Source organism: Haemaphysalis longicornis, unplaced genomic scaffold (genome assembly GCF_048455015.1).
Source record: "Haemaphysalis longicornis isolate Haplotype H1 unplaced genomic scaffold, Haemaphysalis longicornis Haplotype H1 scaffold_55, whole genome shotgun sequence".
Lineage (NCBI taxonomy): Eukaryota > Metazoa > Arthropoda > Arachnida > Ixodida > Ixodidae > Haemaphysalis > Haemaphysalis longicornis.
In genome coordinates this window covers 395,960-421,212 of record NW_027526394.1, presented here as the reverse complement: position 1 = coordinate 421,212, position 25,253 = coordinate 395,960, and the positions used below count along the sequence as shown (strand labels likewise).

At 50.5% G+C, this 25,253-nt stretch overlaps 1 protein-coding gene across 1 annotated transcript; it reads right to left on the bottom strand.

Moving 5' to 3' along the window:
- Window positions 1-23,504: 23,504 nt before the first annotated feature.
- On the bottom strand, window positions 23,505-24,493 carry LOC144140902 (uncharacterized). The gene has a single exon (XM_077672403.1). It carries the CDS (start codon window positions 24,303-24,305, stop codon window positions 23,505-23,507), a length of 801 nt encoding a protein of 266 aa, XP_077528529.1. The 5' UTR covers window positions 24,306-24,493.
- Window positions 24,494-25,253: the final 760 nt, after the last annotated feature.

Sequence of the window (25,253 nt, the reverse complement as noted above, 5' to 3'; positions counted from 1 at the left end):
TTTGGTGAAACTTAAGGGTCTTTTGTTTCTCTTAATCTTGAGTTGGCCCTTGCGGCATGAACAAGCCTGTTTTCTGTACCGTGAAATACGATCCGTTTACTCGCGGTTTAACGGACCTTTCTAATCTAATAGTTTCCAGTCTAATACTTTGTAGATAGTACTCAAGCGCTCAAGCGTCTAGCAGCCAGTTTTGCTTGAACTACTCATTGAACTCCCGCATGGTGAGAAGCGTGGCAGTATCAAACGTTATTGTGTACCGCACATACAACCTCTTCAACAGCATTCCCAGGGCATTACCTGTACAGCTATAAGTATAGTAGGACGAGAGAATTGGCTCAATCTAGTGACTGCATGAGTTAACGACGACAAGCAGCATCTTGTTTTTCACTGGTCCTGCGAAGGGACCATGAAGTCAGAACCAGGTTTTCTGCATCTCTGGTCAGGAGATGGGTGCTAAATCTTAAGGCTCACCTAGGTGAGTACACATTTTTGTACGCCAGAGCTGAAACAGCCGTATTCTTGCTATTTCGCTGTGAGCGATCGCCGCACCTCGGTTGCCTAGCTGGCAGCATTTCCTAGAGAACCTGCCGCGGCTAAGAAACCTAGCGTTTCCCTTGCCGCCGCAGCTTGCAACGCCACTCGCCGTGCCCAAAACCGAAAGATAGATAAAAAAACAAAAAAGAGAAGAAAATAAGAAGATTGTAAAACTAAAAAAGAATAAAGACAAAGCAAACTTTGTATGTATAGAAGGGTCGGCTGGGTGGGATTCGGCGCGGGGCTTCGTCGTCGGAACGAAACCAAGCGGGGGAAGCGAGCCGAGTGGACGGAGGACGAACGAGCCGCACGCCTCTGACGCGTCGTAACCGCACAGAGAACCAAGGTCAACAATAGCATTAACTGTACCTCTCGCCACGCACACCCGCGCAGAACTTAGTTGAGGCACAGCCAGTTTTCTTGAAGTTCAGAAACAGCGCTGAGTAAAAGTTTGAAGAAGTAACAATAAACATTGCTGACGAAAGGAAAAAAAAAACGTTATTTTAAAGACAAGAAGTAGACGAAAAACCTCAAACTCAAACATATCTACGGGGGAAAATTGGTACCAGTCTACCTAGATAAAGAAAGTTTGAATCAGTGGCAAAACAAAAACGAAAACTTAGGATTACGGCTCTATCTAGTACAATAAAAGTAGCACAGAGTGAGCACCGACTTCATCAGACTGTAACGAAGCTTCAAACGCGTTTAATTTTATTTTGGGCACGACGAACATTTTTTTCAGTGCATTGCTATATTTCTTCCTATCCCTGAGCACATGTTGAACCCGAGCTCCATAGGGGCGTTGGTTTATGCACCCCACCACCCTAGAGTACGTACACTCGTCTACAGTAAGGGGTAATTTTAAGCCGACGAATTTCAAGCGTACAGTTTCGCACATTTGAGGGATTGGTTCACGCAATTTTTCTCCGATCTGACTTTTAGCCATTGCCGTTGTTTACTACGGCACAAAAATAAGTTAGCTTGTTGACCCTTCCCCCCCCCCCCCCCCTGAAAAAAAAACGCCCACATGCCTGCCTTCTCACCGATAATTTTCCAAAAGTTCGTGAAACCCCGTGCACGCACGACATTCTGTTTATGTTGCCGTGAGCTTTCTCTTGTTTCTATATGGTTGCCGTGCTAATCCTGACGCATTTGAGGATGTTTTCTGCGGAGATGCGTTATAAAAACAGGCTATCCTACCATTCCAAGTCTCTCAAGTTATCGGTCAAGGCTCATCGTCATCCCGTGCGGACGAGAGTTTATTACTGCGTTCTGTATGAGTGCCTGAGCTACGCCATGTATTACGACTGTTTAGTGGGGTAAATTGGGCAGGACACCTTTGGCATTCCCTGGAGCCTCTACGCAATGAGCGTGGGGCGCGCCGAACGTCAAGCATCTTCTTCTTTCCCTTAAAATAACTTCAAACACAAGAAGAACCGAATAAGCATGAAAGGCTTCCTGGATTCTCTGGTATGTTATTTACGACCCGCTTTTGCACTATTCAAGAACGAGCTCTACATGCAGCAAGGAAGCTGTATTTTGGCTCTGGTACATGTCTTGTGCTAAAGGCACCCTACTGGCCAGCTACGACAACAGTTTCTAATACACCAGATAAGATTGGGCAGTTGTAAAAACCTTTGATATGTCGAGGGTCGTCTCGCGCTGTTCGAGGTACATGAATATCCTTTGAGCCCAATACTCTGGAGGATTTATCTTATGTGTTGACGCGTTTAACCCTAAAAGGTATAATCCAGGAGGAAAGAAGTTCAACGTTTTTGCCTAAAGTTTACTTCCGCCATGCGTGACGTAGGCTGGAAATACCCTTCCAGAAAACGGAAATGTTTCCTGTCGTACAACTCATGCCACTCGAGCATGCTCAAACGTAAAATAGAACTTACACCTACACAGTACCGAGTAATAACGTCTTGTCCACATACGATGATGCAGAGGACAGACAGCCAAGTCAGCAGACGTAAAATGGCAGGATGGTTGGTTTTTTCGTTGGGCAGAAACGTAGGAGACATCATAAAGCGGGTCAGCGCTCAGGTAAAATCGGGAGGCTAAGTGCGCCTAAACGACATCACCTACGTGCACGGGGTTTTAGTATTTTGAAGTTTGGTAATAAAGAAGGCCTGCGGACGCTTTACGCAAACCCCGAAAAACTGGCGTGTATGTGTGCCATGATAAGCAATTACAAGGGCTAAAATCCACATCTGGAGAAAAAAAACGTGAATAAATTTCTCACCTGTGCACACTGCGTGGTGTATAAAACCACCCTTTCACGCCAACAATCGTACGTCCGCAGAGTGACAGACGCATAAATTAGCGCCTTCGGGAGAATGTATACAATCAAGCTCTCAGGAACGGGCAGCAACCAGAGAATAGACTAGAAACGTGGTATTTGATTCCTAAAAGGTAAGAAAAGACGCGAGTTAAAGCGGTATCAACATTTCCAATACTGCGAAATTTAAGTTATAGGTTTTAATTACAAGCACTCGCTGTGAACACTGGGTGTACCTATTATTGCTGGCACAGTTTCAACGGGAGATTGCGTATATAGCTGTATAAAAATGCCTTCATTGGACTAGGTAGTAGCCATGACCCTCTCCTTGAGGTTTTTTGTCACCTCTATGGGAACTCTTTCCCTTCTACAGTAATATCTCTTCCTCGCATTAGCTATACTTTTCTATCTAATACCCATTTATCAGATGTTCAACAAAACTCTGCCGCGTCACTTCATTGGTCTTCCACTCGGTAATGTCTTAGAAGTGGTCATATGAAGGGTGTCTTCGCAGAGGGTGGGGATCGCCTGTACGCATTTGTGACACACAACGACTAAGAGCTCAATATCTTGGTACTGTCGGGGCGCCAATGTTCTTACCTTGCAACCCACTTTATTGCAAAAATTTCTTGATGAGGCTCTTGCAATGCCTTAAGTAACCTATACCGGTCACCCTCCGCTAACACAACACGATGGCCCCGATGCAGTGAGTCAAGTATGCACGGACGGCTCGAGTACCCTATTGTGGCACTCCAGCATCTCTGTGCCTTCCCTGGCAATATGCAGTGAACGCGCCACGACGTATCGTCATACACCTGCGAGTACGCTGTACGTATGCGTGAGTGACTTAAGATCCTTCACTGGATTTGCTGTTTAAAGCCACTGGTTCATGACAAGCATGAACTCGGCCGTATTCTACGCGGCATTCAGCCCCAAGTTAAAATGATTGGGGTTTGCGGCCTAATCATCTGCGTTGCGAATCGATTTAGTGGGATTGTAGTTTAACTTTTATTTATATGCAACAAACACGGGTGCCTATCTCTCGGCTATGGCTGGTGGAACAATGGTCGGGAGGGTGTGTACCAGAAGCCCAAACCAAACCTGATGATACGTAACGAGAGTCAATTCTAGCACCGCACGGTAGTCCCGAAACAAGGTAGCAGGCAAGATGAATGCCGGCTGCTCAATCTCAGCATGAAGATATTTCTTTTGGCAACTGCCACAGTTTCCCATCAAAACACAACCGCTAGCCTTTATACATTAATATGATATGAAGGTACACAACCACCTCCGTAAGGCAACGCATTACATTAAAGAAGAGCCCACCGCTGCGGTCGAAGTTCAAGTTCAAGTTCAAGTTTTATTATTTCCAAAAATAAGTTGTTACAAAATCTAGGATATACAGACGAGGGTCCCAGAGCCAAAGCCTTTAGTAGGACCCTCGGTTCGTCGATACAAAATGACGGCAAAATTTATACAGAGCAACTGAAAATTCTTACAAAATACGGACATGAAAATACACTTTTACATCAGAAATCACGCCAAAAACACGCAACATGGTATAAAAGGAATCGAAGAACAAACAAGTCAAACAGGTAAACGATCACAAGTAGGGTTATTCGAGAAAATGGGTTTTGACAGACCTTTTGAACAAAGGAAATGAAGTGCAACACTTAATACTAGAAGGTAACGCATTCCAAAAGGATATCGCACTGAAAGCGGAAGTTTTTTTTCCCATAATTAGTATGAGCGGGGGGTAACAGGAAATTTTTATTAGCCGCAAACCTGGTCACATTATTATTCTGCAAAAGATCAGATGCAATAAATGGGAATGCCAGTTGATTATGAAGCAATTTGTGGAATAAAGTCACGAGATTCAACCGGAACAAAACATTTACGGGCAAGATATTGTAAGAGCGTAGTAATGTGTAGGCGTTCGATTGCGAAGAACTAGAAGTGACAATGCGTATTGACGGATTTTGAATGTGCTGTATTGATGATAAGTGACAAGCATAAGTGCTGCCCCATGAGACTATACCGTAAGTAATATGACTATGAATGAACGCAAAATACAGCGCCAGTAGAGCTTCACGGGAAAAGAAAGGGCGAGCTTTGATTAATGCGCGGATACCAAACGCCGTCTTCTGCTTAAGATGGTTAAAGTCACTGCAAAAGGTAAGGCATGGGTCAAGATGTATGCCAAGAAAGACGACATCAGAACAAGCAGAAATGGAATGAATACCAAGTTGTATTACGGGAATGGTAGATAATGACCTCTGAGCACTTTTAAACACCATAAATTTAGTTTTTGTGGGGTTGATAACTAAGTGATTACTGCTGCACCAATTCATAAGGGCACTTATTGCAAGATTTAACTTTGAGATAAGAGCACCAATGTTTTTATCAGATGAAGATATCGTTGTGTCATCTGCGTATAAAACACACTGACCACAGTCAGACGAGCTAAGAACATCAGGAAGATCATTTATATATAAAATAAATAGCAAAGGATCCAATACTGAGCCCTGCGGTACTCCTTGGTTAACATATTTTATTGCACAGAAGGTATTTGCGGCGTGTACTGAGTACTGTCGGTCAAGTAGGTAATTTTTTAAGAATGTAAGCGCAGGGCCAGTTATGCCATAGGACTGAAGTTTATGCAATAAGACTTGGTGATTTACTGTGTCAAAGGCTTTTGTGAGATTAAAAAAAAACCGAACCCACTAAATTTCCCGAATCGATACTTTTTTTTATGTAATCAGTTAGAGACAGCACAGCTAGATTTGTTGACCTAGCTGGACGGAAACCAAATTGGCTGTCTTTAAGCAACTTAAATTTAAATAAATAGCCATTCAGACGTTTAACAAACAATTTTTCGACTAGTTTGCTAAGGCAGGAAAGAATTGAAATAGGACGGTAGTTCGTAACTGTTTGTTTATCGCCTTTTTTAAAAACTGGAATTACATCAGCTTTTTTTAAGAATGAAGGAAATAAACCCTGTTTAAACATAAGGTTGATAATATGACAGAGCTTGTCGGAAACTAAATGTCCAACCAGTTTTAAATGCCTTACACAAACGTCATCGGACCCAGGCCCTGTATTTTTAAGATTAGCAATGGTGGAAAAGACTTCCTGTGGTGTTGTTGGGAAAAAAAAGAATGACTGCGTGGTACGTCCCAGAGAAGTATACGACTGCGCATGGGGGCGGTGGTTAGTATAGACGGAAGAAAAGTATTCCGAGAAAGCATTGGCAATTTCCTTGGGCTCGGAGAGGGTGGATCCATTGTAGTCTATTTTGGTTAGAGGGACATTAGCAGATGACTTGTTAAGGAAGGAGTTGAGCAGCTGCCACTGCCTCTTGGGGTCAGTCCTATTTTTGTCGAATTGATTTTCGTAGTACCTTTTTTTCGCTTGCTTGAGCAAGGTATTTAATAGATTGCAGTAGGACTTGTATCGTTTTTCCAGACACATATTAAAGTGCTGACGCTTCTTTTTTTTATACATGTTTTCTTTCTTCCTTAAACTTATTAGAAGACCATTTGTCATCCATGGGTTGTGCGGATACTTGTATTTCTTTTTACATTGGACAGTAGGCGTGTTAGTCGACACGGCGAGTAAAAATGACGAGAAAAATGCTCGCAAGGCTGCATCTGGGTCAGACATAGACATAACAGGCACCCAATCAGTTGTACTGATAGCCTCAACAAAGGAATCGGAACTAAAAACACATGTAGAATAGCTAATATTACGTGTGTGGGTTATGTTTTCGAATGTGAGGAAAATAGGAAAATGATCGTTGATATCGGTGTCAACAACCCCCACGCAGGGTGGTGACGCCATGTTGGATAACACGTGATCAAGGAGTGTACCGGTACCGTGAGATGCTACCCTAGTTGGACAATCAACAAGCGATTCGAAGCCAAATCCAGTGAAACAATCAGTGTAATTTGCATAAGAAGTACTGTCCGTGTCAAGCAAGTTATTATTAACATCACCTACAATTACTACGTTCTTATTTTCAAAAGTTAGCTTAGATAAAAGTTCACTGAGACTGCGCAAAAAATCACAAAGGGAAGACGAGCGGCATAATGACGGATAAACGCACGCCATTCACCGTGTGGAAATTTGAGAATACCATGAAAAAGGTCGGCCAAACGGAAAGCACACCGTTTGTTGTGGTTTTTGTTTGCGCGCTCCTTACCATTTTAAAAGAGTGGATTTGCGGTACATGCTATGTGAACCATGAAACACGGGCTAAAGAAGTGTGCGGACGCACACTTGCCAGAGGCCTGGCTCATGCTTGTACACACGCTTGTTGAATTCTTTCCCGCCTTCGAGAAACAGCCACACCTCGTTCTATTTACGTATATCTTCGTGGCCACGTAGTGTATCTTTCAGAGGCTCGTTGGAACCTAATATATAGGCGCACAGGGTTTAAAGCAAAAGACAATTATAATGCGGTTTGAAATTTTGCAACAAGGTGCAGAGACGGAGAAAGAGAAGAAGCCGAGGATTCGCATTCTGTCGGCAGTTTTACAGCTCTGAGAGAGGCGTTAATGACGCTGTCTTTGTTTTAATTCAGCCTTCTTGTTTCGGACCACTTCGCAGGCCATTTCCTGTAATGTTTAGTATTCAAAGCAAGGCGATAGAGCAACATTTGTTTCTTGACAAAGACCGCTGCTTCTGCGTCGTTTATATGTGAAGGCGCATTGGCTATTCCGGGGAATCACAAGTCGCACATTCAGTATATTATTCGTCTTTAGGCTTTTTTCTCAGAACAAAAGTAAGCTTTGAACGAAACAGAACATGTCGAAAAACCTCAGTGATAAGAAATCCGACATCTCATGACGACACACCCAAGTCTATATACGAATGTACTTCTCACTGGAGATGATCCGCGGTAACGCACACGTGATCAGCATATTAGGTAGTTTGTGGGTGCCCTCTGACGATCATCTGCTGAAAATGTCATGTTAGCTCATTTTAGACTAAAGCCGTACGTGGAAGCGTAGATAACACGCGGAGAACGTGGGTAATAAATTCTTGGAGCACTTCGATGTCGCTGGAATATACGGTGAGAAAAGTCAGCGAACGCTGGTTTATTGTTATCGCACACAAAAAAATGACAATGTTTGCCGTCATCAACTATATGCGGGAAGACCTCTAGTTTCTGTGAAAAGTTTGCGGCAACGCATTACATTAGTTCGGTGCGTTGTGTTACGAAACCGTCTCTATATTATTCCAGACCAAAGGGGATGCTATAGGGTAATTCTCAGGGCATAGCCCCCCTGTTTTTATTGAGATATATGATGGCGAATGCAATAAAGCTCCTGCGCCACACTGAAACCCTGGAGGGACGTAATCACAAATATTTCTAGAGCTTATCTGCTTCGGCGGGTATTTGAGCCGGGAGCTTATGTAATACCTCATATTCCCCTGCTACAAAAGCGGTGCGCCACGGCCAGTTTCTGAGCTACTATACGCGTTGACTCAAACCAGCCAGCTCGGCTTGGTAATACGCGAGCTCCTTCGTTAGCGGCTGTTTTGCCCCAGAGGCCAGAAAGGGGATAGGCGGTGGCATGGCGACTCCTTCGGGCCAACAGGTATCAAAATCCGCGGTTTTATACCGGTGCTACTCCTCTATATATTACACATGATTGTCATGAGCAACCTCCCGAAGGGGCATGTGCCCAGCAAAAGCGTATGAAATGTGCCAAAATTGAAATGAACATAGGGAAGAGGAGAAGAAGAGGAAAGAGGCAAGGGGGGGAGTAGAGAAGGAGGCCCTTCACGCGTTCTGGAGGTGATTGTAACGAGACTTCGGTGTCGTGTGCCCCAGTTCAATAGATACCTCTGCAGGTCTCGGCTGGCGCAGTCTGCTATAGGCAGTTAGTGTAATCGGCCATTTGCGTTTGTCCTGTAGACGATTTTCAAGCCTGAGATCTCAGCTCTTTGAGGTGCCGCTTCATAGCCTGGGATTGGCATTCTCAGTGGCGGCTCTACTTTTATTTGGTGCTTCAGAAACGGGATATTGTCGCCAGCGCGCTTGTTATGCTCTTCTGCGCTTCAAAGAAAATTCCGAAAGATTCACAACGTGATTCTATTCTTATTCTAGTACCTCACCACAGCCCTCCAACAGTCCTCATTTCGAAATATTTTTCTTATTTCCTTCTCCTTCTCCTTCTCCTTCTTCTTCTTCTTTTCCTTTTTCTTCTTCTTGTTTGTTTGTCTATTTATTATATATGTTTCTTTTTATAGTTTTATTTTATTAATGACTAATTTTCAAACTCGACTCCTCAAACACAAGAAGAAAAAAGCTTTCAAATTTGTCTAATTTTCCTCAAGTAATATACCTAGTCAGTAATCTCTTTCGGTTGAACGACTGATGTTTGGCCGACCCCTTGAATTGGTATGCGCTATTATTATAAGGAACAACAACAACAAGACCGAGGAAGACGAGAAGACCAGGCTACGCTCCTGGAACCGCCCCCAGCATAAAACGGTGCCTGATGCGCCTCAGGCTTTCTGACAGGAGTTCCACGCTACGATCTTGGAAGAATACCCCGCGGCAGCACACCGTCGGCAACCCCAGAAACGAGAACCAGCTGGGCTACAGGCGGTGACGCTCGGGTTCTGCACCGCATCGGTTCAAGAACGCACCTAGGGCTACGCTCCCCTTGTTTTTGACGGTGACGGCTGGGCTCACTTCCTGCAAGCCTCTACGAGACTCGACGGTCGCCTTGATCCCCACCCCAAATAGAAAGACTTCGACTGTAAGGTGAGGCGACGCCACACTTGAAGACTTTTATCTGAACTCAACCGCGAGTACGCTACTTTGACTATTTACCTTTACTTGTCATGTGGTATGAAATACCGTCGCCATCAATTAAAACGTTTTCTGTTTGTCCAATCCACCTAATGAATTGACGTGACAATTTTCACGAGCCTGCCAGGATACCTCATTTTTTATTCTTACTGTCAATTCAGCCAGGTGGGTTATGGATCCAGAAAAACAGCCCTCACCAATGCACTAGGGTTGACGAAGCAGGAGGCGTTGGCCATGTACGATGGAGCAGCTCAGCAGGAGCAGAAGAAAGCCGAACGAGAGCAGGAAAGAGCATAGAGAGAAGAGAACATAATAGAACTTAAACTGCTGGTCGCTAATTAGCCTTCGCAGGGGCAGTAGTGCGACCGGAGGAACATCAGGGTCGGTATCACATCGAGCCGCAAAGATCTGCCCCCAAAAATTGATGGCACCTTTTTGATGGCGAGGGCCGGGACAAGTACGAATGGGCTACGCCCACGAGTTTGTGCTTGGCGCAAGAGGCGTTAAGCATCTACTGTCGAACGCCAGCTTCTGGCTCAAATGACTATGACAAGGTGAAGATCGCACTACTACAAGGATTCCGCTTGACTGCTGAAGGTATCACAGAAAATTTTAGGTGCTGCCAACCCGAAGACGCTTAAACTGGTTGACAGTTTGCAGCAGGGATCAGCAATTACTTTGATCTGTGGATGGAGCTCTCCGGCACGGAAAGACCTATGAGTGTATTATTCATAGAAGTGGCTCCCAACAATTCATTAACTGCTGTAATCGCAATTTAGTCGTGTTTTTAAAGGAAACGAGATTACAAGCTATTGACGACCTGGCTGACTCAACTGATGGCTTTCTCGAGGCGCAAGGCTTAATAAACTTTGGTAGGGTGACTGACAAACAAGAACATCTGGCAGGTGGAGGAAACGCACCATAATTAAGGAAGCTCCGCATCACCAAACAGGGTCGTAGAAGATGCTTCCTCTGCGATGGGCTCGGCCATTTAGCCGCAGAATGTCGCAATAACCTTCAAGGTACCAAATCTGATAGTATTTGCCAAGTCTGCGATAGGAGAGGGCGCAGGATTGAGGCCTGTCGCTTTAAGCCTCAAGACACAGTTGCGACAATGGTGTCTCCACATGCAAAACCAGCGCTACGGCCAAATGCTGCTCAAGCAAAAGGAGATGAAGTCAGCACCCTAGGAGCATGAACGGCGAAGAACAATAGGGGCAGAATGCGAATCAGTTAGGGAGTAAGACAAGGGAAGAAGATCACAATATTGAGGGATAGTGGTGCTAACACGGTGCTGATTTAACGTTTGGTACGTGATGAAGATTTGACCGGAAAGAAGTCACCTGTTTTTTTAGTTCACCCTACTGTGAAGTGCTGGCCAGAAGCAATTATAGAAATCTCTACGCCCTATTATTCTTGAAAGATTAGCGCGAAATGCCTGAACAACCCTTTATATGACATAATATTGGGAAATGCTCTGTGCGTCTGAAGCGTTGATAGTCCGGATCCCCGATGGTCAGACATGACGCAAACTCTAACACCAAGCAGTTCCGACATCGGTACAGAAGTACGGCAACAGAAAAATGGCAGTTCACCGCACAAAGAGGACATCGAAGCAAAAACAGCCGCCGTTAAACGATGGACAAGGGTAGAAGACAAGAAGCCCACACTTACAGTTTCAGCCATACTACTGTTACAAGTTACCCCTAGTGAGTTAGAAAAGCAACAGGAGCAAGATAAGTCACTACAAGTTTGTTATGGACAATTAGGAGCAGAATGGAGAAGAAACCGTACCGTCTACGAGTTCCAAATACTAGATGGGCTTGTTTACAGAAGATGTGTATTCCCCTCAGGACGAGTAGCCATGCAGTTTGTCCTACCGCAAGACATACGGTAGAACCTCAAGGCATTAGAGCACAAAAACGTTGTGGCGGGCCATCGAGGGATGTGTGAAACCAACAGGGGAATTACAGCCAGCATCATAAGAGGGGACTATACAGAGCACTAAGGTGTCGTGTATTCAGAAAGAATTACGGCGAGAGTAGCACTGCTAATTAGTACAGTTACTGGGATGAGGTGAAAGGGAAGGGACGGGCAGGAACGGATGTTATGACCAGTGTGACTTAGTAAATGGAATAGTTGCTGGGGTAATTTAGAAGTTTTGAATATGGTGGGATTCGTCATATCGGGCGAATTGTACAGTGCAGTGTTCAGGGAGATACTATAGGGTTTGAGAACTGCGGACACTTCCAAATTTTGCACGGAATGGTGAACGGTGTTTGTGAACTGTGTACGTTGTACTTAATTAGGAATTTGTGGTGCGACAGGGAGTTCAAGAAGAGAGTGCATTCAAGCAGGAGACGCTTCAGATCAACCAAGCGGACATGATTAAGGAAATGAGCCATTTTTTTGACAAAAACGCTTAAAAGGGGAGGTATAGTGTGATTAGCAACCTCCTGAAGCGGTATAGGCCAAACCCCCGAAGGAGTATGTGCCAAGCAAAAGCAATGCAATGTGCCAACATTGAAATGAACATAGAGACGAGAGGAAGTAGAGGAAAGAGGCAAGCGGGGGGAGAAGAAGGAAGACGAGAAGACCACGCTCCGCTCCTGGAACCACCTCGAGCATCAACGGTGCCTGATGATCCTCAGGCCTTCTGGCAGGAGTTCCAGGCTAAGATTTTGGAAGGAGATCCCGCGGCAATGCACCATCAGCAACACCAGAAACGAGAACCAGCAGGGCTACAGGTGGCGATGTTCGGGTTCCGCACCGGATTGCTTTGTAGCGGCAGGGCACAGTGCCAGCGGTAGCGCCGTGACGGAGGCGCACGAGCGCGCTCACCCTGGCATCAGGAGATAGAGACCCCACGGCTTCCGAATAAACCGACCTTGCTACGTGGTCTGGTCGTCTTTCTTTCAACGCCTCCGTGGCATGCGCTCTACAGTTGGTGACCCGGACGTGATATCCCTCCAAGCAAAGTTGTAGAGCCATTTCTAGCAACGACCCGGACCAGCGAGCACCGCAAGCAGCCGGCAACGAGATCGCCACCCTGGCTATCCACTTGCTGCCGTGTAGGGAACACAACACGGCCATCTGGTTCCTTCAGGCCTAGTAACAGTTCGCTCTGTCTGGCATCAGGTCCCAAGAACGCAAGTTTCACTACGTCATGAGAGTTCTACCAGCAACTGCTGCGGAAGAGGTTGCGGACATTATTGCCTCCATCATACGAAACCCACCTACAAAGGCTTACGACCAGCTCAAAGCAGCGTTACTCGAACGTACAGCACCATCTGAGCGCACGTGCCTACAGCAGCTACTTTACACCGAAGAGCTTGGCGACCGCAGACAGAGCCAACTCCTGCGGCGCATGACCCAACTCCTCGCCTCACGTGCCCTAGCCATGAACGGCGCATTGCTGCGCGAGCTCTTTCTGCAGCGCCTGCCTGCGAACGTGCAAATGGTCCTCGCAACAGCGTCACCCTTCGCTCGCGTCCCTGGCCGACAAGGTAATGAAAGTAGCCAGCACAGCTTCACCTATTGCTGCTGTGACCGTGACGCCAGCATCACCCACCCCTCGCACCACACCAGCTCCTGCCGACGAAGGTGCGTCTGCGTCACCTGCCAGTGTCGATCACCTGTGCGAACGACTGGAGCAACTGGTTGCCGCGGCGACGAGGCGAAACAGCAACACATTCTGCTCGCCCGTCACGCCGACGCGACCGCTCAACTTCGCGACGCCATGATGCCATTCGTGGACGCAGCCCTACATCAGGCCCCAGTGCAGACGCTCGCCACTGCCTCTTGCCATGGTCATGGACGGGAAACGGCCATGCAGACCGCTAGCGGGGCCGAGCGGTTCTGGCCCCATTGAAGAGTGTCGCCTGTTTCACATCGTCGATCGCACCACCGGACAAAAGTTTCTCGCCGACACGGGGGCGCAACTCAGTGTCTTGCCAGCTTCACGCCACGACCGCACCTCCAGCGCAGTCTTCTACCTCCAGGCAATAAACGGCACGCGCATTCCCGTGTTCGCGCAGCGATGCCTGACTGTGAACCAGGGTCTTCGCAGAACCTTTCGGTTGATTTTTGCTGTCGCGGACGTTCGCTCTGCCATCCTTGGTGCTGACTTTGTTACCAAACATGGCCTCCCAGTCGACGTTGAGCGACGGCGACTTCTCTACTTCACAACCCTCCTCTCAGTTCAAGGCGCCGTAGCGACAGCAGCTGCTGACGTACCGCCTTCCTGCGCTACAGTTGCTGAAGAACCGTTTGCCGCCCTACTAAAGGAGTTCCCCAGCGTCACGTCACCACCCAACTGGACCCAGCCCGTGACTCATGACGTCCGTCATCATATCACAACTACCGGACCACCCGTTTTCTTTCGTCCGTGACGTCTCGCTCCCGACAGACTCAAGATCGCCAGTGCAGAGTTCGAGCAGATGCTGGAACTTGGCATCGTCCGACCTTTTTCCAGCAGCTACGCATCACCCTTGCACATGGTACCCAAGAAGAGCGGTGACTGTAGACCTTGTGGTGACTACGGCTTCTTGAACCTCTCCACCATCCCAGATCGGTGCCCTCTTCCCAACATACAAGATTTCACCGCCAGTCTCCACGGTACCACCATATTTTTAAAAAATCGACCTTGTCCGGGCGTACCACCAGATCCCCGTCGCTGAGGAGGACATTTACAAGACGGCAATCAGAATACCTTTCGGCCTCTTCGATTTCCTCCGAATGCCGTTAGGCCTCAGGAACCCTGCCCAAACGTTTCAGCGTTTCATCGATACAGTGACACGTGGACTGCCCTTCTTCTATGCTTACGTGGACAATCTGCTGGTACCACGTACGTCCCTACAGCAGCATCTTCACCACCTCCGCATTCTCCTCGACCGCTTAGCTGCCAACGGCGTTGTCATCAATGCAATTAGGAGCGAGTTCGGTGTTCCCGTCCTCGACTTTCTGGGACATCGACTGGATGCGACAGGCATTCGGCCCCTCTCCAACAAGGTCCGGGCCATTCCTGACTTCCAAACACCAATGTCGATCACCAAGCTTCGCCAGTTCCTGGGTCTGGTAAACTTCTACTGTCATTTTATCAGTAACTGCGCCACTCTGCTTGAGCCTCTCGACCACCTGCTTTACGGGAAGTGCTCTAGCACCGAATTGGACTGGACCGCAAGTGCTGACGCAGCCTTTCACGCCATCAAACTTGCCCTGGCAAACGCCGCTCTTCTCGCTCACCCGAATCAAGGACGTCCACTCTCACTGATGACCAACGCCTGAAGTTCTGCTGTGGGAGCTGTTCTCCAACATCACGTAAACGGCGCGTGGCAGCCCTTGGCCTTCTTCTCAAAACGTTTAACACCACCGCAAACCCGGTACAGTGTCTTCGGGCGTAACATTTTGGCAATGTGCCTGGCTGTACGTCATTTCCGACATCTCTTGGAGGGTCCTTAGTTCACCATCTTCACTGACAACAAACCCTTGACGTACGCCATCAGCCGGCCCGACACCCATTACACGCCACGAGAAGTGCGGCAGCTATCCTACCTGTCCGAGTACACGACGGATATCAAGCATGTCAGTGGCGTTGACAACAAAGCTGCGGATGTTTCAAGTCGCGTGGACGCCATTGCCTCCACTTCACCGCTTTTGCTTGAACCTGACATCCGCCGGCTGGCTGCTGACCAAAAAGACGACACGGAGCTGCTGCGTCTTCGCACATTTCCAACTGCGCTCCAGCTCAAAGACGTGCCACTCGACGGACAGGCGATTTACAATGTGGGTAGTTGGCTACAGATCTCTTTTTCAGCGATTGTAAGTTTTGGTCTGCCACGTTACTCTAGAGCCATGCCGAGCACCCTTACGTGACTGTCCTCTGTGAGGGCATCCGTACTTGAGCACGAGGTCGCGGGTTCGATTCCCGGTCGCGGCGGCCGCTTTTCTGGTGGAGGCGAAAAGCAAAAACGCCCGTGTGTACGAGATTTTCGGCGCACGATAAAGATCCACAGGTGGTCAAAATTATTCCGGAGCCCTCCACTACGGCGGGCCTCATCGCCTGCGTTGCGTCGGCGCGTTAAACCACACAATCAATCAAGACATCCGTACTTATTTTTGGCTGATATTTAACTTGGCCGCACAGTGCCCTCCGTCGTTTTCCAAACAGAGCTTGCAGCGGAGGCAAAACCACGGGAATGTTGTGATGTTCGAAAATTCATGTGATTTGATCCTTGTGTTTTATTTTCTTTCGTTTCTACTCATAATAATGCCTTCCGTGAGTTTTGGGAGACTGATGTTAATCCTTTGGCCCGTTTTAGGGAAGTGGCACAATGTTGGTACCGGCATAAGTCCCGGTTAAACACTGTGGCCCAGTGAATAAGGCGTCGCGCTGCTGAGCCCAAGGTAATAGGTTCGATTTCCGGCCGCGGCGAGCGTCTTTCTAATGGAAGCAGAAAACTCAAAAGCAACTTCTGCTACGGCGTGCCTCCTAGCCCCGGTGCAGCTTCGGCTCATGAATGACCGGAATTTATTTTTATCTTCCGGTGGAAAGACACTTTGATGTGGCGGCGTCAGTTGCGGGCATGGCTGGTGCCCGTGTCTCTGGAGTATGCAAATACCCATAGTTTCTTAGTAAGTATACTAGAGAGAAAGCTGCGCCTGGTAAGCCATGTAGTCGTGGGGAGTCATGGGAAGAACCCCGCTTTTGGCTTGGGCTTGGCATGACAATTCGATTCTTAAGCGGTTTTGGGGATTTTCTTTCCTCACTATGCATTACTACGTCTACGAGATACGACGAAACCGAAATCCTTCCTGTTCTGTGGTTGCCGTGTTCGCTGAAACCGCAGGCAGTGCGTGATCGTACCTTACGTTTGTCATGCGGCAGTCGAACGACTTACGACTGAGCGCGTAATATAACGCCGCTGAATTTGTAGCTGACGATAAAAAAGAAAACGTACTTCGAGGAACACAAGATACGATAGATACGGGCGCTTGTATCCGTCCCATCTTGTCGCCGTCCACGACTGTTTAACGCCAGGCTTTCTTTTTTCTTCAAGAATAAACCAACTCGCTCAGCTACAAGTTTTGTTACTGCAGCTGACGGTCGGAGCAAAAAAAAAACAGAAAAAAGAAAAACAAAAAACAGAAAAAAAAGTTACATTTTAGAAAGAACGAAGCGCGGCTCTGATAACACGTAGAGTGCTTTACGTTTGTAACCCGTGTAAGGTATTGCTCAAAAATTCAGAAGACGCTACCATGCCAAGAATGGCAGTTTCGAATGCTGTAGTCTGCTTAAAATAAGGGGTGCCATTAGACCTACACGTAAACCTAAAAACGGCTGACCGCCTGGCATTTGGTGCCCTCAGAAAGACAAGACAGCAATCGTTTGGGATCAAAAATATTTGTTAGCGACTTTATTTTAAAATCACAGAATTGATTTTCCTAAAACAAAAAAGTTTGTTCTTATTATGACCTTTTCTTGTCAGCGATGTTTATAAGACACAAAGGTGAGTAGGTCGATTTGAAATTCCCCTCTCCTCAAGATGAAAAAATATGTGTACACGGATTCGATACTTCAGGCATTCTGAAGGGCTTGAAATCTTATGATGTAGAATAGTAGGTCAAAAAGGAGTGCCCTCTCAAAAATGTCACAGAAAAGAAAGGAAATGTTAGAAACGTTGGTGCACCTGCCACGTGAAGAAAGATTAAAAGGTTTCCGCTGAAATGCTTGGAAACTTCACCCTTTCAAAACGCTGAGAACTTTCCACGTGCTGCCTTTATACGGAATGTATCAACACGTCTAAAGGAGCCGATCAACCAATTACGTCGTTTCTTTAACCTAGTACTGCTAAAAACGCACACCTAAGTATCATACAAGTGCCTAATACAATCTATACCCCAGTGAATCACATTTCTTATGATATCGGAACAGGTGAATCGCGTTTCTTATTGCCTCTTTTTACGTATCAGCTGTTACTGTTGAGTGCCAAACTTGCAGTGATCTCTGCATGCAACTCATGCTTTTGCAGTCGACACCCATTAATACACAATCCACGGGGTCTGCAGAGCAGTTTCAATTATCCGCGCTTGGAATCAAGCAAAAACAACGTGGACCGCATTGTTACTATTCCACAACACGACTCCCTTTTGTATTTCGTTCAGAATCTGGACTTTCATGGCCAATGAGAGTGTACCACACGGCTTGCCATCATAGTTGAAATGGCGAAGTATGATAAAGAGGAGACACGAATGTGGTCCAGACAAAAATTATTGGCGGGGGCCTATATTGTCCACGCGCCACCGGCCTCCCAGCTTTCACGATGTTCTCTTCCTCTATCACACCGCTCTCGTCGTTCGGCCTATGTTATTTGTGCTCCCCTTGTTCGCTCTCCCCAGCGGCTTGCTTTAGAGTTCCTGTATATCGCTAGCTTGCTTCCTTTCGCTGTGACATCTGTCTTCTAACATGTCAAGCTCGCTCGCAATCGCGAGGCGCGCGGGAAATCTAAATCACCTTGCGCGGCCGCAATGGGCGTTGGGGTAATCGCACACGGCTATATATATGACGATCGCTTATTCTCTATCGAGGAGCGTTTAGTCAAAAGGAATCGACGCGGTTGAAAACTAGTTACCTAACCGAGCATATCTAAGATGCAGACGCATGAGGACGATTTCAGAAAAACTAAAGAAGAAAGGAGTAAGTGTAATATCGCACACTACGTGTACTACAGCCTAATTTGGCTTACGGCAAAGCCATGCGGCGCAAAAATCGTCCTGTGTTTGCTCGCCCGCTATCCTGCTCGTGCTTACCCATTTATGCTTGTTCTGCACACAAACCACCTTTGGGAGGGTCTTCCGCAGTCTCCATAGGCGTGCTGCAATGATGGATACATTTACATTCAAGAAATTGACTGCTGCCGTCTTGCAATTAATATGGAAAGACGTCGTTAGCTAGATTAGGCGACGAAACAATTTCGAAAGCTATCTTTGATTGAACCCTCGTCGTTACTTGGGGCCTGATGTTCACTGTCACTGTGCCGTCATGTAATCTTGTCGATGGCGCCAGTGCAATCGACAAGCGGCATCCACAGCGGCATTCTTGAGCAACGTGTTCTGATGACCTTGTGAACACAAAGGTTTTCTGGAATAAAGCCCCAAGCCAGATAATGACCTATATTTTATCTCAAGAAGTGCTTGGGTATCTTTAAAAAAAATTTAAATAACATTTAATATAAAATAAATAAACACCTGTCGCTATCGCACTAACGGTTTGATCCATGTAAGTATTCCCCCTGTTTGTCCTATCTGTATGCCCTAATTAACAGCTGGACAACCAGTTGAGACGCCGCAAGCGTTCAGATGCCATATGTCGGCAAAACATAAAATACTCACTCTAACTCAATCACAATTTTTTTCATGAACGCTGTACTCAATCAAACTCAGACTCAAACATCCCCCTCGCGAGGGGCACGATCAAATGCAGAGCATTTCCGCGGGGGGGGGCGCGCCTGCAAGTCGTATGGATTACGTATTGGTTGTTGTTGTAATTGTTGTTGCTATTGTTGTTGCTAATTGTTGTAATTAACGACGACTCCTAATTGCGAGGTCACGTGACATCATGTATTAGCAGGTTATGATCGCTTTATTTAGTCTTGTCTTCTTTCTTCTGTCTTCTTTCTTCGTGAACGCGTAAATGCCTCTCGATAACTTGTACCCCAATCGAGGGGGAGTCGATGAGGCGATCGTTAGTTGTCGTTGTTGTTGCTGCTGCTGCTCTTGCTGCCGTTGTTGATGCTGTCGTTGTTGTCGCCACCGCCACACGAGACGCCAAGGACGACTGCCTTGTGGTCGCTAAAGTGGACCGTTAGGGGTTGGGGAAGCAACGGTCTGACGCGCAACGTCGATGGTGATGACGAGGAGGCCGACGCGAAGACGAGCTCGATGCAGGACCCGTGAATCGTCATCGGCGCTCTGCTGTTCACTTCGTTGTGGTCGGACACGCAGTCGAGACCGTACGCTTCCCTTACCCGCCTAACGATCCAGTCGTCCTTGCGAATGTCGACGTTGAAGTCTCCGACCAGGACGAGGTGCTGTCGTTGGTGCTGTTGCTGTTGGTGCTGCTGTAATTCACGTCCAATCATGTCTAGCACCTCGTCCCGATTGAGGCGTGGCGAGAGGTAGACGACCACGACGGTAGCGAGGAGAGCGTCTACGTTGAATGCGGTGTACTCTCCTCGCTTGTCCGCGTAGTCGAATGCCTTTGTCAGCTTGATGGCGTTCTTGCTGTCGTTGTCGTTTACGTTGGTGTAGACGGCAACGCCGCCCGCACGGCTACGGCCCACCACCGCGCTCGTTTCCGTCACCAGCGCGAACCCGTCGATGCCAACGGCAACACCACCGGCGTCCGCTCTTCCCGTTTGGTTGGCCATCCACGTCTCGCACAGGCACAGCGCGTCGACGCGGCCGAGTACGGCGTCCCTGCCAACGTCGACGGCGTGCGCACGCAGGGAGCGGACGTTCAGGAGCGCGAGCGTCAACTGTCGTTGCTGTCGTTGCTGTCGTTGTTGATGGATGGCGTTAAGGTAGCGCCCGGTGACGGTCTCGAGTCGGTGATTCTTCAGTCGCTGGAACTCGTCTAGCATGGGCTTGTCGGGATTGGCGACCCGATGGTGGAACGTGTGGTCGCCGCTCGCGTTCGTCAGGTAGAGCCCGTCGAGACGCGTGCACCGCGACAGCGCCACGTAGACGAGTTTCTGGCTGTGGGTGTTCGAGTATTCGTAGACCACGGACGGGTAGGTGCCGCCCTGCGACTTGTGCACGGTGATCGCGCTCGCCTGAACCACGGGGAACTGGGTGCAGTTGCACGCGATTGCAGACTTGCGGTCGATGGTGAACGTCATGGAATGCGGCTCGATCGGAACCCAGTCCTTGTGTTTGGCGAGCACGTCACCGTATCCGCTCTGTGTGGCCTCGTGGACGGCGAGCCTGGCCTTGACTCGCGTCAGCCTGCCGCTGCGAGGCACGTCAAACTTGAGCCACAGGCGCTTGGGACGGATTTCACCGTCGCCTTCTTGTTGTTGTTCTTCTTGATCTTGTTCTTGGTCTAGGTGATCTTGGTCTTGCTGTTGTTGTCGTTGTTGCTGCTGTTGCTGGGAGCGGCCGTACTCGACAAGCTGCAGTGTACCGACGGCGCCGTTGACGAGCCCGTCGATCACGTCCACGTTAAACGTGAGCATGTAAGGCTTCCCCAGCACCAGGTAGATGCGTCGAGCGAGGTTTCCCATTTCGGTGGTACTCATCTTGTCGACCTTGAACTTTGCATTCTCCAGGAGGTGGGAAGCCTTACAGCCCGCAAACTGGTCGCGCGACGACCGCACGGTGGGCGGCACCCTCGTAGTTGTCGTTGTAGTCGTTGTGGTAGTCGATTCTTCTTGTTCTTGTTGTTGTCGTTGCTGATCTTGCTGTCGTTGCTGACGTTACTGTCGTTGCTGACCTCCTTCGCAACGGACTCGTTGTACGCGGTGACCTCCTTGTTAGAAAAGGAGATCAGCAACGCCGACGGAGCGAGCTCTCGAGCGCACTCGGCGGTAACGAACCTTCCCTCAAGCAGCTTGACCTCGTCGTCGTCCAGCGCGCGCCCGTCCCTGATCTTGGTGAGGAGCGACGAGAAGGCGGTGTCAGCCTGGCCCACCACGCGAACGAGGGGGAAGTAGTTCACGTGGTGCCAGGACACGTCGCTGACGAAGAGCCCCTCGTCGTTGCGCGAACGCTTGTAGATTTCGTTGGCGCGAACGGGAGGCAGCTGCCGGAGGTCGCCGCAGAGAATCACGTCGAGTCCGCCGAAGGGTACGTTGCGGCACTGCATGATCTGCCGGAGACGGCTGTCGACGTCCCTGAGTTGGTCGGCCGACATCATGCTGACCTCGTCCACAACGACGCACCTCACGCGCCGGAAGGCGACCTGGAACGTGTTGAGGTCGCTGTGGCTGAGGCCGCCGTCCATCTCGGCAGATCGCAGCTTGGTGTTGTTGGAGTTGGTTCGGCACAGCTTGAATGCGGCGTGCACGGTCGTCCCGCCGACGGCAGCGGCGGCCTTGCTGGTGCTCGCGCACACCACCTACGCATTGTACGGGTTGCACGAGGGGCCCGCCCTGTGCATCGACACGGACGCCGTCGTCGCCAGTTCGCTCGTGCCGCCTTCGTCCAAGCTTCCGGCGTTGCAGCGGTTGTAAGCGTTCATGGCCAACTTCAGGACGAATGTCTTGCCGCAGCCGGCCGGTCCCGTCAGGAAGACTCGCAGCGGCTCGCCTGTGCCCGGAGGCAACGTCTGCCGATGCAGAATCTCCCGCAGAAGCTTCTACTGCTCCGGGTTGGTCATGCGCATCATGGTCTCGTAGGATTCGCGGTCCAGAATGTCCTTGCGTCCAGAATGTCCTTGCGTCCAGAATGTCCTTGCGGTCCAGTCGACACCTCCTTGACCAACGGGAGCAGCTGCTGGCTCGGTACCAGGTCGGCGGCTGCGGCCTCCTGGTCGCGTCGCATTTGCTCGGCAGCGCTCACTTCGCCGTCGTCGCCGTACTCGGCCTCATCCTCCTCCTGGGCGCGCCGCCGCAGCTCCTCTTCTTCTTCCTGACGAAGGCGAAGCATCTCGGCGTAGTGTTGGTGCACGAGTTCGGTCACGACGACGTCGTCGTTCGCCGGGTTGTACTGCCTGCGCTTGAGCTCGATGGCTTCTACGTGTTCCTCGTACAGGCGAATGTACTTGTTGCCGTCCAGCACGTCGACGGCCTCGCTCCTGAATGGCACGTAGAGCAAGACCTGTTCGCGCATGTACGAGTCCACATCTTCGCCGGGGTTGTAGTTCCGGTAGCGAATCACCACCGGCCGCTCGCGCAGGGAGTACAGGGTCGTCGTCTTCGCCTTCGTCTTCGTCACGGTCTTGGTCTTGGTGGGGCGGTCGCAGTCGGCGTCGACTTGGTCTTCTTCGTCATCGTCGCCGCTGCTGCAACCGCTCGTCGTCGTGGTGGTGGTTACGGTGGTCCTCGTGCGCTGTCGGCGCTGCACGTACTTGCTGACGACGTCGGCCAGGCAAACGTTCTCGAGCTCCGGCTGGCACCGGGCCTCGTACTTCTGAGATGACGTTGGGTTTCCAGACGTCCGTAGACCCGGCGGGGAGCCTGTTCACCTCCTCGTTCGTCTTGCGTACGCGGACGCGCTCCTCGGGGAAGCACGTGGGGACGTAAACGACGTCGCGGCTCTTGCGGGACATTTCCTTCCGCAGCAAGAACCACGCCGCCTCCTGCGCCGACATCTCCACGCCCTTGACCACGTTCACCTGGAGTTTCCGGAGCAGTTCCCGGTACTCGTCGTTGGGGTTCTCCTTGAGCAGGTCGGCCACCGCGCGCTGCAGGTGCGACATCCCACGGTCGGCCTTGTTGACGTAGTCGACCACGTAGGATGCGCACGCGTAGTGATCGAGGATGAGCTGGAGATCCATGTTGGAGTCCAGAACCCGCCCGATCCACGGGTTGAATGCGTTCACCGTTTCTGGGCGGGCCTCCTCTCGTGCAGCACGTGCGGTCGAGTCGCGCCGGCACGCAGGATTTCCAGGTACTGCTCGTGGGAAGCCACGTCCAAGACGCGCAGGAACTGCTCCAGGCTGTCGAAGTCGCCGTGCTCCAGACCCTGGTGCATCTCGTTGTACTTGGCTTTCAGTTGCTGCCGACGAAGCCGCTCCGCCTCTTCGTGCGGCGCCAGCGCACCCGACTCGCCCACGGCCATCAGCGGCGGGAACGGAACCACGATGCGCGTCTCGTCGCTCGGCATGAAGGGAGCGCCGACACGGCACTGGGTCCGCCCACGCTTTTAGCACGTGTGATTGTGCGCGTGGCACTGGGTGCACGGCCGGCGGAGGAGGTCCGTGTCGAGCGTCAGCAGCGTCCGAACCATCTCCAGGGTCTGAGGCATGGCGCCGTCCACGCCGCTCAGCTCCTCGTCGACGGGGGCGTTCTCCAGCCAGAGCACGGTGTGGACGTGGGCGCTACCGCGCTGCTGGAACTCGACCCGCTTGAAGAAGTCGCGAACCACGTACGGCCGGAACGGCGAGCAGCGGCGATCGCGCAGGATGTTGAGGATCACGTCGAAGATGTGGTCGGTGTATATGGCGCACGCAACGGGGTCTTCGTTCACCAGTTCAACCCGTTCCCACGACCGCATCTCTTCCACGACCCGAACGCGACCTTCGGGGCCCATGCGGAGCCGCTCCAACGTCTCCAGCAGCCGGTCCCAGTGTACTTCCGAAGCAGAGAGTGTCAGGAAGACGTGGGGTTTGCCCAACTGCCGGGTCATCGCGAAGAGCTCGCGCTGCCGCTCCTGCCAGTATTGGATGGTGTTTGGGATCCCGCGAAAGAACCCCATGTCGCGGTTCACGACGTCGTCGAGGAACTGCTGGCCGCCCTTGAGAAGCTGCTCACGAGTGATGGAGTCCGCGTAAGCGTTGGTTCGGAACGCCATGGTGCGCTCCCGGACGTTGAACCACATCACTTTCACGGCCATGTACAGGACGTGTTCGGGCCGCACGCCGCGCCGGTCCGTCCGGCGGATCTCGCTGTTGGCGGTCGAGAACGCGGTTGAACGCGGCGACGTGAGGCGACGGCGGACGCCCATGTAGATCGTGGGGTAGGCGAGCTCCTCGGCGCGTTCGTCGATGTACAGCGACAGAGGCCGCACGTTCTCGCCGGGAGCAACGTCCACCACGTACTCGCCGTCCACGAATCTGCGCGCCACCACGTCCTCTTCGACCGTCACCAATGGCCCCGCGGCCGCCGATTTCGCAAGCGCCTCGTCCGACGACGGCGGCGGCGCGCCGTGCATGGTATCGTCGTCGTACACGACCGTGCGCTCCATCGCGTGCAGCAGCTTGCTCAGCTCCACCGGGTCGTCGATGTCCACGTGCTCGGGGAGTTCCTCGACGTGCTCGTTGTTGTCGTCACCACCGCCGGCACCGTGTTCATCGTCGTCCTCCAACTCGTTCAAGCGAGCCCAGTCCAACGTGACCCCGACCTCGCGGTACAGCTCGGTCGTCTCGAGGTACTTGAGCCACGCCAGAATGTTGCCGCGCTTGACCAGGCCGCGCTTGTACGTCGCCGGGCTCATCAGTCGACGCTTGATGTTCACGTCGATTGCCGCGTCCTCCGGGACCCGACGGGGCAGCGACAGCACCAAGGCGGGCACTTCGATGGGAACGTTCACAACTTGCCCGCGGATGCCGTACTGCCCCGTCGCCCGAGTCAAACGACGAATGCTCATGAAGGGCAGCCTAGGCGCGATCAGCCGCTCCTCCACCGCGTTCAACTCGGGCAAACCCACAGGACGCGGCGTGTACCTGTAGCCGTAGGCGACGCAGACGCTGGGGACGACACCGCGTATCATCGAGTCCTTGCAGGAGTTGCACACGACGTGCGTGCGGAACCGCTCCAACGCTGCGGCGTCCGTCACGTCGTCGATGCTATCCACGACGTCGATCACCCGCTGGACGACAACGGTGCTGTTGTCGTTGTTGCCATTGTCGTTGTTGGCGGCGACGAACCCACCGAAGCCGCCGTCGTTGACGTT